Source organism: Oncorhynchus kisutch, linkage group LG18, assembly GCF_002021735.2.
Source record: "Oncorhynchus kisutch isolate 150728-3 linkage group LG18, Okis_V2, whole genome shotgun sequence".
NCBI lineage: Eukaryota > Metazoa > Chordata > Actinopteri > Salmoniformes > Salmonidae > Oncorhynchus > Oncorhynchus kisutch.
In genome coordinates, this window is record NC_034191.2 from 59,593,196 (window position 1) to 59,605,601 (window position 12,406).

Here is a 12,406-nt window from a genome sequence, read left to right on the forward strand (position 1 = left end):
TGTAGTTTAATGTATCATATTAGTTTGAGTTAAAGCTGATTCCCAAGGGAATAAAGATGGTGGTTATGGGTAACTTTTATGAGTAGAATTCATATTTCGTGTTGCTGACTGTCACTTTGCAGTGGTCTTAGCCCTCTGTATACACGCTCACATAACTGCTTATGATTAGCAAAGCAAATCCATTTAGGTGTGAAAAAAATTACCCTATTACATGTATACACATTTAATACACCTCAGGGAAATTGAAATTCCCTTTAAATTAAAAGATAAATTCATTATTATGGTGGCTATGTAGACATACAAATTCAGGCACACGCTTTCATGTCTTTTAAAAAATATATATTTTTTTACAAGAGCCCATGCTCCGAAATGGTTCTGAATTGAATAGGTAGAAATTGTAGGGAGCTTGTTGGAAAACGCCTAGTTGGAAAATGTAGCCTCGGCTACACTGCAGGTAATGTTATAGTGAACAGAGACAGTACTTTGCTGCCATCAGGTGGCAAAGAAAATAAAACCAATGAACCCAATGACGCATCTAATGCATATGGGATCTTATCGATTCATCATCAGGGCCTTATTCATAAAGAGTCTCAGAGTAGGAGTTCTAATCTAGGATCAGTTTTGTCTTTCAGATAGTAATGAATAGATTACATGAACAAGGAGAACCTGATCCTAGATCAGCACTCCTACTCTGAGATACTATATTAATACAGGCCCAGGAAGGTATAATGAAACCCATTGCATAAGGCTTTTAAAATTACTTTTTAGTATGTTTGAGTAAATACACAAGTATGTGACCATTAATACAACAAATGCAACGACTTCAGTTCCTTTGTATTTCCATGTTTAATAATGTTTATTGTGTGGGGAATATTGGCCTTACACATTTAAATGAATGGTGCATTACATTTGACTCCTACTTTAAGTAGTGTCTAAATAGTAGTTGTATAATATATCCATGTTTCAAGCAAATTAACATGAAGTTAAAACAAAAACAAAACATTTGTGATGTGAAACTCACAGCCAATATCAGCATTGTATTTCATTCAGTCTTACAGGTACGTAAATATGGCCAGTAACTTCACACTGGCAGATCTACCGTATGGTGTTACCTATTCTCAGACGGGTTAGTCTTGGGAACAGACATCAGGGTGTCAGAGGAGGAAGGAGAAAGTACAGTTCAACACAAAGGGTCACTGATTGACAACACAGCCACAGTGACTGACAAGGGCAGGGGACAGACACGACGACTGAGTTGTCGCACAGAAATAGAAATTGCCAGTGGTCTGAGGGGGTATGGGTTGTTGGAGCAGGCGGGTCAGTGTGAAAACAGACAGAAGCACTGGAGTTAGGCTGGAGAGCTCTCAATGGTGACAGACAGAGATTCCTAGTCCTACTGTATACGCCGGTTTGTAAATAAAACGAAAACAGGAGGGACTTTTACAATGGGGACGAATGAAAGACAGACAGAAAAATAAACAAAGTGACTGATAACTGGCCAACAGAGGACTTTTACGCTGCTATTGGTTGTTGCTAGTTGGTACTCTTTTACGCAGACAGCCCCCTGTTCTAAAGGGGACAATCAGACAGACCTATGACAACTGATGCTCACATGGCCCCGGAGGGGTCTGACTCCTTGGGCTGAATGTTGCGGACCACGTGCTCCAGCTGGCCAGAGTCAGACACGTCATAGCTTGTCTTGTACTTGGCCAGGATCTTCATCAGGGGGCGGAGCTTCAGCCACCACTGTTCCTTAGGGATCCTGTGGCTGCAGGGGGACAGACAGAGAGGGAGAGATTGTACAGTTGAAGTCGGAAGTTTACATACACCGTAGCCAAATATATTTAAACTCAGTTTTTCACAATTCCTGACATTTAATCCCAGTAAAAAATCCCTGTCTTAGGTCAGTTAGGATCAACACTTTATTGTAAGAATGTGAAATGTCAGAATAATATTAGAGAGAATTATTTCTTTCAGCTTTTATTTCTTTCATCACATTCCCAGTGGGTCAGAAGTTTACATACACTCAATTAGTATTTGGTAGCATTGCCATGAAATTGTTTAACTTGGGTCAAAAGTTTTGGGTAGCCTTCCACAAGCTTCCCACAATAAGTTGGGTGAATTTTGGCCCATTTCTCCTGACAGAGCTGGTGTAACTGAGTCAGGTTTGTAGGACTTAAGGTGTAGGTGTTACTGTCAGGGGGTGCTGTACAGTGACAAAAGCTGTCAGAGGTAAAGTGACCTACACAAAGTCAGTTTCATCCTTCAGCTGTACGACGGGCTGGAAGACCAGGGCCCTGCGACGCATCCCCAACAGACAGCACGTGTCTTCTGTGTTGGCAAACACTCTCCCTACAAAACAACAGTCAGCAGTCACACACTCATCCATGGTTTATATGCCACTTCACGGTTATGGTCCAAGTTTCCAGTACATGATTATGGTAATGGTTGTTAAGTCAACTTCCTACAATTGGAATGTCACTATACTGTCTACATGGATCTAGGATAATGTTTGAATGGGAAAGGGGAATACTGTTCTAATTTAGGTTTGACAGAAGGAAACATCTAGGAGTCGTGCAACAGTGTGCTGAATAAGAGCAAACCTAAGAAAAATACACAGATCCAGAAATGATATCAAAATATAATACCTGCTCTAGTTTTTTTTAACAGAACCTCCAACTGCTACAAACACCAACTAAACTCTATTTGAGACATGTAACACTACAAGGGCATGATGGGTAAAGGGACATGGAACTAGATCTAATGAAATAGATGGTCATGGAGCCAGAGTCAATTAATTAAGTAATTTACCTTCATCTTATGTCATCCATGTGCACAACAAATAGACAAAAGACAAAGAAGAATGTAATGTTTTAACGTTAGCCTTAATCACAAAACTAGTATAGTACTTATTTTACTATTTATTTACTTAGTAAATAAGTTATATATATTTTTTTACATGTGGTATGCACTTATAGTGCAGTATAAGCGCAATTGTCACATTTATTATGGAATAGTTACTTGCAATTTCATCATGCAAAGTGTCCAACATAGCCCTTACACATTATATTAAATAACAAATACGCTAATGAACCCGGAGGGAATTTGAAATGTGCTGTGTGATGGATGCATTGTTAACAAAACTACCGAAAACACCCAAAATGTTATTGAAGGACTCCATGACAGATCCAGGTAAAGGTGCTGCATCACGATCACAATCTTCTCTGAGGACACTAGGAATCTACTGGCATAACTACAGTCTTTACTACTGTACCTTGTCTGAAGGTCTCGTTCATTTTCTTGGTGAGCCATAGCATGGCTTTGGCCGAGATCTTTGTCCCAAAGTTGCGGTCGAAAGGAGATGGTGCCCCTCCCTTTCAAAACAATCACAACAGCTGTCACTATATTCTCCTCTTCTCAAAAGTAGTGCACAATATAGGAAATGGGGATCTGTTTTGGACGCAACCACAGAGTATTCTATGGTTACCTACCTGCTGCATGTGTCCTAGTACATTCTTCCTGCAGTCGAACACTCCTCTCCCTTCCTCAGAGTACAGCTGGTAGATGAAGTCTGTCGTGTAGTTCTCGTTGCTGTTCTCATTTCTGCCACACCAAAATGAGAATGAGGGAGTGAGTGAGGGAGTGAGTGAGTGAGTGAGAGAGGGATTGAATGAGACGGTGAGTGAGTGGATAAGTCCCAATTATCTCTCCTTTCTCCCAAAGTGTACACTTTTCTCTTGCCTTCACCGAAAAGGAGATATTGGAACACTTCCAGTGCACTGCGTTACCTGAGGACCAATCCTCTTTGAATGGCTCCCTTCATCTTCTCTGTCAGATGCTCAACGTTGGACTGAAATAAAACATGCTACGAGTCAGTGTTCTTTCTCTTGACCAGCAAAAAGCATAACTGCACCTTAAAAACATTGATCTATATTGGGCACAAATCCATTCTGTTCCACTTACACATGCTCTACTATAATACTGCACTGCTAGCCAAATAGACTCAAGTGCTTCTGCAACTTGAGTATCTTACCTAAACAACAGTCTCTGCAAAGGCAGATGGTCATAACCTGATGTTAGCTGTTATAACTGCTTAGGACATATTCCATTTACAGTATGTCATGGTTATGAGACTGCTATGAGGGTTCAAGTTGAAGGTTTGGGAGAGGTTTTTCTGAATTAACTTGCACATATATTCCTGTTTGTTTAAGTGTGCGTTTGTCTCACCTGAAGGTCCCTGATGTCAAAGGGTTCTTCGTAGATGTAGGCAGCGTCCGCCCCAGCAGCCAACCCCCCGACACTGGCCAGGTACCCACAGTACCCTCCCATGGTCTCAATGATGAACACACGCCGCTTGGTCCCGCTGGCAGACTGCTTGATGCGGTCGCATGTCTGACACACACAAACACACTCGCAGAGTTAAACAGACGCCGACAGCATTAGTCGGGAGATCAAGTGAACAAACACACCATTCCAGGCAGACTACTGCCACAACAGAAGGTGCTAAAAACATGTGAACTCATTTTCTTTCTCATTCTGTTCATACATAATAAGTTGAGAATTCCTGGATTGTTCACGACACGCTATGTTTCCACATCTGAAGTGAATACGTCAACCCAGGCTTCGTGATAGTACATCCCTCATCATAGCGTTACTCCGCCCTACTCATAGCAGACAACCATAAAGCATTCTGATACTGCCGCAGGTCATTGAGTGGTTATACCACGACACGGCTTGCTTGCTATACTAAGCACACATAGGCCCGTTCGTTCTAAAATGTTCTATTCACCAAAAGACTGGAGACCTGCAGAAGGCTAAAAAAGTATATACTGTTTAGTGGTAAACATGTTACATTACATGCAGTGTGTGATACCGTCTAACCATTGCACATCTAAATGTTGTGATATTTTGTAACAGAGGTAAAACATCTAGAAGAGAGATTTCAATCGATAAGTCATCAAAGTAGTGTGATCTTAGCGGGGGTTTGTCCCTTACCTCCACGATGGAATTGAGGGCTGTGTCTGCCCCAATACTAAGGTCAGTGCCAGGCACATTGTTACTAATGGTGGCAGGCAGCATACACATGGGGATGCAAAACTCCTCATAGCTGGACCGAGCCTCATACAGCTGCAGAAGACACTCAAGCGCCTGAAGCAGTAGGCAGTAGTACAACACGCATTAGACAACCAGGGGGAGACTTCTGAATGAGAGACGGTCGAACACACCTCTCGGAGACACTGATCGAGTGTACCCTGCTATTCCGGGCTCTTTCCGTGTGATAGCAGCTATGGCTTCCCATTGGCAGAGAGGGGGAGGGCGGGGAACGGAGGGAGGAAAGAGAGAGGGAAGGATGGAGGAAAAAGCTACGGTAAGAAGCTGGGAGAGGAGGTAGGGAGGTGAGAGGAGGGGGTGGAGAGGTTGTAGGGTTGAAAAAAGAAGGGATTCATCTGATGGAGAGGCAGAGAGAGGTCTGTTTGGGTTTCGCAGCTCAATGCAGCCGGTGACACTGCCTACAGTACCTCAGCCAATCGAAACGGTGGCTGGAGGCGGGGCACACAGGTGGCAGGACAAGCACGGGTCAAGTCCACAAACAGAGGATGAGGATGATGACAGAGGGGGGGACGGAGATGAAGGAGGAAGAGATGTCGGTCAACTTGTAGCCCAGACTGGACCTCTGCCTTGTCGTTTCACAACATGCTGTTTGGACTGCATACAACAGCGTTGTGATGTTGTGCCTAACTGCTGTATACAATCCTTTAAAAAGAGGACTCTTGTACAGTAACTCTTTCACAAGGACCTTTGTAAAAAAAGAAACGAACTGGACTAGATTCTGGCGGATGAATAATCACTAAAGTATTTAACCGTGTGCTAAAAAAAGTGCTAAAAGAAAAGAACTGTTCACCATTTTGCTGTAATCTTTACACAAAACACTTACTAAGGGATCGTTCTAAAAAATGTTTTATGCAAACTTAGCAATAGCACACACGTAGTATCAATGTGAGAGCTTCAACAGCTACTAACTACTTAGCTACCACAACCTAACAACTACAGCATGTTAGTTTGTGCCTTTTAGAGGGTAAAATAGCATTCTATTAAACACTAAGCAGTGTAAAGCCTGAACGTTGTTGACCGTCGGTCTTTGTTAATGAGGTAGGTACACACACAGTCAAGGGGCAGGCTGGAGCAAACATGGTGGCCACCACGACACATAGGTACGGTCAAAGCATGCCTCCATGTCATTACGCACTTACCTGGGAGTGCTAGGGACAACTCGGCTTTGGTTTACCAGCCATCCAATTTCCCCTCTGGGGATCAATAATGTTTATTCAAATTCAAACTATGTGTAATGAATGTTTATCTGTTAGTTATAAACTGAGGGAAATATTTAGCCAACATTCACTGCATGGTTGTTAATTTCAGAAACGGTGTTACTGAATCAATTGTTACATTTAGTCAAATTTAGTACAGTAGATAAAATAAAAAATTTTCCTATTCAGGTCCAAAACCTTTTGCCCTGTCAACTGTATCAATGCAAATGTTGGCCAGGATAGCTGATCGTGATAGCTGATTGGCTGATGCTGGTAAATGGAAGGCCGAGGGGGTTGGTCCAGGTCAGCGTTGCCCCTTTATGTGATTGGCTGAGCCTACCAGGAAGTAGGTGTGGCTATCTCTTTTTTTTCCAGCCTCGCTTACATCAGTGATGGCGTTCAGAGCTGTGTCAGCGCCAATGCTGAGGTCTGAACCCGGCACATTGTTGGAGACAGTGGCTGGCACCATGACCATGGGCACACAGAACTCGTCATATTTCCCACGGGCTTCTAACAATTCCATGAGTCCCAGGTAGGCCTGCAGGGCAGAGCCAGAGCCAGGGGTTTTAGTTACGAGATGGTGCTGATAAAGCAGACTGACAGTCAGGGAGGAGGAGACATGAAAGGATGCCAAGGGGAGAGCCAAGTCTATCACAACGGACAGCAGCGTGAAACAGACAGGTACCACTCCAAACATACACACACAGTGTTCCTACACACATGTGCATACACGCGCACAGGCACACACACAAACTCAATTGAACACACTCTTACATACACATATATAGAAAGCTGGTGAGCCTAGTGCACAGGTGTGCGTGAAATGACGTGTGACTTAATGTGCATTCTGTGTTTTCCAGTGGGACCAAATTATCACTTATCTTTTAAGTTTCAGACCGTTGGTTCACTATTCATTTGAATGTTTTCAATGCCTCAACTAAAGGATCTATTCTAGGTTTTGAACTGAAATCAAAAACTGAACAATGAACCAACTGTTTTTTTCGAATTCTTAAATTGAACTGATTATTCATTTACTTATGCACTTGATGCAACAACAAGTACCAAATAATGTGCATGGCTATGCATTAAAGCAGGTGGGTACGAGCCAACGCTACAAAGAAGCAGATTGATGGAAAGGGTTGGCAAAATCAACATAACAATGTTTTCTATGATGAACTCACACAATAAGCATTACAAAGTTAAATATTAGTTATATATACATATTAATACTTTACATCTACAGTATAATACATGTGAATGATTCATTTGAATCATGAATTTAATTACAAATACAGAGTACCAGTTGAAAGTTTGGACACACCTACTAGATTTTTTTTATTATTTTCTACATCGTTGTAGAATAGTGAAGACATCAAAACTATGAAATAACACATATGGAATCATGTAGTAACCAAAAAAATCTAAACATATTTAATATTTTTCAAAGTAGTCACCCTTTGTATTGATGACAGCTTTGCACACCCTTGGCATTCTCTCAATCAGCTTCACGAGGAATGCTTTTCCAGCAGTCTTGAAGTAGTTCCCACATATGCTGAGCACTTGTTGGCTGCTTTTCCTTCACTCTATGGTCCAATTTATCCCAAACCATCTCAATTGGGTTTAGGTCAGGTGATTGTGGAGGCCAAGTAATCTGATGCAGCACTCCATATCTCTCATTCTTGGTCAAATAGCCCTTACACAGCCTGGAGGTGTGTTGGGTCATTGTCCTGTTGAAATACAAATGATAGCGCAAACCAGATGGGATAACCAGATGGGATGGCGTATCGCTGCAGAATGCTGTGGTAGCAATTCTGGTTAAGTGTGCCTTGATTTCTAAATAAATCACTGACAGTGTCACCAGCAATGCACCCCCACACCATCACACCTCCTCCTCCATGCTTCACGGTGGGAACCACACATGCGGAGATCATCCGTTCACCTACTCTGCGTCTCACAAAGACACTGCGGCTGGAACCAATCATCTCCAATTTCGATTCATCAGACCAAAGGACAGAATTCCACTGGTCTAATGTCAATTGCTTGTGTTTCTTGGCCCAAGCATGTCTCTTCTTCTTGTTGGTGTCCTTTAGTAGTGGTTTCTTTGCAGCAATTCGACCATGAAAGCCTGATTCACGCAGTCTCCTCTGAACAGTTGATGCTGAGATGTGTCTGTTACTTAAACTCTGTGAAGCATTTATTTGGGCTGCAATCTGAGGTGCATGTCAAGTAACTCACTTTCCCTCTGCAGCAGAGCTTTCCTATGGCAGTCCTCATGAGAGCCAGTTTCCTCATAGCGCTTGGTGGTTTTTGCAACTGCACTTGAAGAAACTTTAAAAGTTCTTGAAATTTTCCGGATTGACTGACCTTGATGTCTTAAAGTAATGATGGACTGTCATTTCTCTTTGCTTATCTGATCAGTTCTTTCCATAATATGGACTTGGTCTTTAACCAAATAGGGCTATCTTCTGTATACCACCCCTACCTTGTCACAACACAACTGATTGGCTCAAACGCATTAAGGAAAGAAATTTCACAAATGTACTTTTAACAAGGCACATCGGTTAATTGAAACGCATTCCTGGTGACTACCTCATGAAGCTGCTTGAGAGAATGCCAAGAGTATGCAAAGCTGTTATCAAGGCAAAGGATGGCTACTGTGAAGAATCTCAAATTTAAAATATATTTTGATTTGTTTAACACTTTTTTGGTTACTACATGATTCCATATGTGTTATTTCATAGTTTTGATGTCTTCACGATTATTCTACAACGTAGAAAATAATGCAAATAAAGAAACTCTTGAATGAGTAGGTGTGTCCAAACGTTTGACTGGTACTGTATATATTGTAAAATACATGAAAAATTTGTAAAAAATCAAATCTAACACAAAGCTCGAAATTCATGAAATAATAATATCTACTATATAGCAAAAACAACAGGCGTCAACATACCTCGAATCCTCCGATAACTAACAATGCATTTATGTTATGTGCTCGCATCTGCTCAGCAATTTTTTCAACATGCTTTGCAGGGAGAGTTCTGAAAAAAGAAAATAGGATAAAGCAACAGAAGAGTTAGACAGTTTTACATTTAGTGTGTGGGGTGGGGAGGAGACCCTACCTGTGTACTGTAAAAAATAATTGCACTTCAGCATGGTTTTGAGGCACAGTCGATGCCACCCTGGGCTACGGGCCAGAAGGTCGAGGGTTCACTGACCACCACAGTAGAGTTCACTTTTCCTGCCCGGCTCATTACACTACGATCAGAGCTGGCTACAGACAATAATCAGCTAGGGGGAATCCGTTTTTCTACATTTTGATGCTATATTTATAATTATATAAAATAAATGCAATGATTTTCCACCAGCGGGTTTCTGTGCCAATGCACCACACACAACCAATAAGCAACGCATAACTGCATACCGATTACCGACTCCGAGCGCTTCATCACGGTTTGTATTTTCAACACCACAATCAAATGCAGTATGACAATCTCGACTTACAGAAAATACATACCTCTCTACTCAGTATCAAAGGCTTGGCAAACTCTGAATGTTATTAAACTTTCTGGTGTTTTGTGACAGATGTTTCTTTCCATTCACCGAATGGCCCGGAGTGGAGTTTGGATGCTGAAATGATATTAGAATGGAGTCGAATGTGCGCCGGTAGTCTACAGGATACTTTTGAAGTAGCCTCATCAGCTTGAAACATTATGACTGGTTGCGTTTATGCCACACAAAAAAAAGGTCATACATTTTAAAAGTTAAAGATGTGCTATGCAGAAATCGCTCAGCCGTTTCCTGGTTGCTAAAATTGTAATAGTTTGTCTAATTTCAGTTTGTGACAAAACAAGTAAGTATAGTGTAGATAATCATTGTACCATCTAAACTGCTGTGAAATATATTTTCCATAACACAAACAAATTTTATTTTCGGCTGTTTGAAGCTGGTGTACAAAGGAAAAAAAACACACAAACTAAAGTTAAACACGGGAGGCATAGAAATAGCGCACATTGAACATATCTAGCGCTTCTTAGAATTGCTTTCAATGCAAATGACATATATATAACTCATATTTCTATGTGAATTTGGTCGGTTCGCCCCCAAAAAGTTACATATTGCAGCTTTAAATGACAAATATTTAGGCTATATTGAAACATTAGGTTCTAGGTCGAGGAACAGCTGCTCGGATCGGAAAGGAAGCAGAACGCTTGTTAAGCTTTCCTGAATAACTGGGCCTGCGGTGCGCATAGATAGGCCTGTGAGGCCTCAGGACAACTTGGAAGAATGATGATGGGCACCAGACAGAGCATCCATATCAGAAGTAAAAATACAGACCGATTGTCCTGTACTGTGCCTTTCTGGACTGAATAATCTGTTGAGAGCAGACCCACAACTGTTCCAAATGGAATTAATGGAAGTAAACATTTAAATAACAGGGCTTTTGTGCCATTATTCAAATGACATTTTCACTGCAGTTTACAGCCTAGAGTAGAATTGTACTCAAAACAATAATTGTACAAATATTCATTGCATTGCAGTGTTGTAGGCTAGTCTAGGTAGGATAATTATATTGTCCCATACACATTTATTTCACTGTATAACAGATTTCACTGTATAACAGTCAGCGAGAGAAAAAAATACAATACAGGCTGACTACTAGCATCTATCGATTTGCAATGTCTGATAAACAGAATGTCTAAATCAACTTAAAGTATATACAAAAGTAAGGCTACAGCCCCCAACATTTGTTTTTACCGTTTGCGATTCACAATTTATTATGTTGATTCCCATCATTCGATTCACAGGATATAACCAAACCCCATCTGCATGCACATCAAAGAATTGTAAAAAAAAAAATATATATATATATATATATATATATATATATATATATATATATATATATATATATATATATATATATATTTTTTTTTTTTTTTTTTTTTTTTTTTTACTATTTTGAGAAATGTGAAGAGGGCTATCCGTTATATATCAAATGAAATGTGTATGGCCTAAACAAGATCAATACGGGAGCTTTTTGAGCCGTGTGTCTCGTGTTTACTATTCTTTCATGCGCAATGACGCACCAGCCTCTCTGCTGCCTATCAGCTACTCTTCTATGTTTTTCTTGTGGATTCATATTGAACATTTGTGCAGATTTGAATGACTTTCTATGCGATACGACTGCTAGTTAACCTATTGCAGATCTGGACAAACGATCCACCTACCGCTATTGTCACTAAGCATAGAGGGCAGGATAGAGTTGACTGTATAGTAAGCGTACAGAAAAGCGCAGCACATAAGGGAAGTACCAAAACACCTTGATAGGGGAAATTTGGCTATATGGAAGAAATTATATAGCTTCTTTAAATGCTGTATTATAAACTATTATAATATTATAATCAAGTGAGTGATATTATATCAAATAAGTTTGCATTTGGGATGGAGACTTTACCGTTTTGTTCCCAACAGAGATCCACCTTGCCCTGTCCATCCTCCAACATCTGCCCATTTGATCTCTTTTATCTGAAGGGACAAAAACACAATCAAAACAAAACAAATCACATTGTATTGGTCACATCCACGTTTAGCAGATGGTGTTACTGGATGTAGCGAAATGCTTGAGAAAATATTGGAGCCTACTGTAACTTGTATTGGTTGCCCTTACAGTTGCTTGCGAAAGTATTCACCCCCTTGACATTCTTCCTATTTTGTTGCCTTACAACCTGGAATTAACATGGATTTTTGGAGGTGTTGTATTGATTTACACAACATGCCTACCACTATTTGTTGTTTGTGAAACAAACGAAAAATAAGACAAAAAAAACGGAAAACTTGAGCGTGCATAACTATTCACCCCCCAAAGTCAATACTTTGTAGAGCCACCTTTTGCAGCAATTACAGCTACTTGTCTCTTGGGGTATGTCTCTATAAGCTTGGCACATCTAGCCACTGGGATTTTTGCCCATTCTTCAAGGCAAAACTGCTCCAGCTCTTTCAAGTTGGATGGGTTCTGCTAGAGTACAGCAATCTTTAAGTCATCCCACAGATTCTCAATTGGATTGAGGTCTGGGCTTTGACTAGGCCATTCCAAGACA

General features: G+C 40.8%; 1 protein-coding gene across 8 annotated transcripts in view; it reads right to left on the reverse strand.

Annotated features, from left to right (window-relative positions):
• Positions 1-827: 827 nt before the first annotated feature.
• Positions 828-12,406, reverse strand: part of pfkpa (phosphofructokinase, platelet a) — a 29,090-nt gene continuing 17,511 nt past the window's right edge. For 2 of the 8 annotated variants that reach the window (XM_020509141.2, XM_020509143.2), the window contains exons 14-23: positions 11,764-11,834; positions 9,259-9,346; positions 4,996-5,148; positions 4,228-4,392; positions 3,789-3,850; positions 3,492-3,603; positions 3,275-3,374; positions 2,812-2,817; positions 2,247-2,352; positions 828-1,768 (exon numbers count right to left, since the gene is read on the reverse strand). In XM_020509141.2, the coding sequence (XP_020364730.1) occupies positions 1,609-1,768; positions 2,247-2,352; positions 2,812-2,817; positions 3,275-3,374; positions 3,492-3,603; positions 3,789-3,850; positions 4,228-4,392; positions 4,996-5,148; positions 9,259-9,346; positions 11,764-11,834 (1,023 nt within the window). In that variant the 3' untranslated portion in view covers positions 828-1,608. Of the gene's footprint in view, positions 1,769-2,246; positions 2,353-2,811; positions 2,818-3,274; positions 3,375-3,491; positions 3,604-3,788; positions 3,851-4,227; positions 4,393-4,995; positions 5,149-6,693; positions 6,847-9,258; positions 9,347-11,763; positions 11,835-12,406 lie in introns of all 8 variants that reach the window. The other 6 variants (XM_020509142.2, XM_031796395.1, XM_020509146.2 and 3 more) reach the window with 3 other exon arrangements.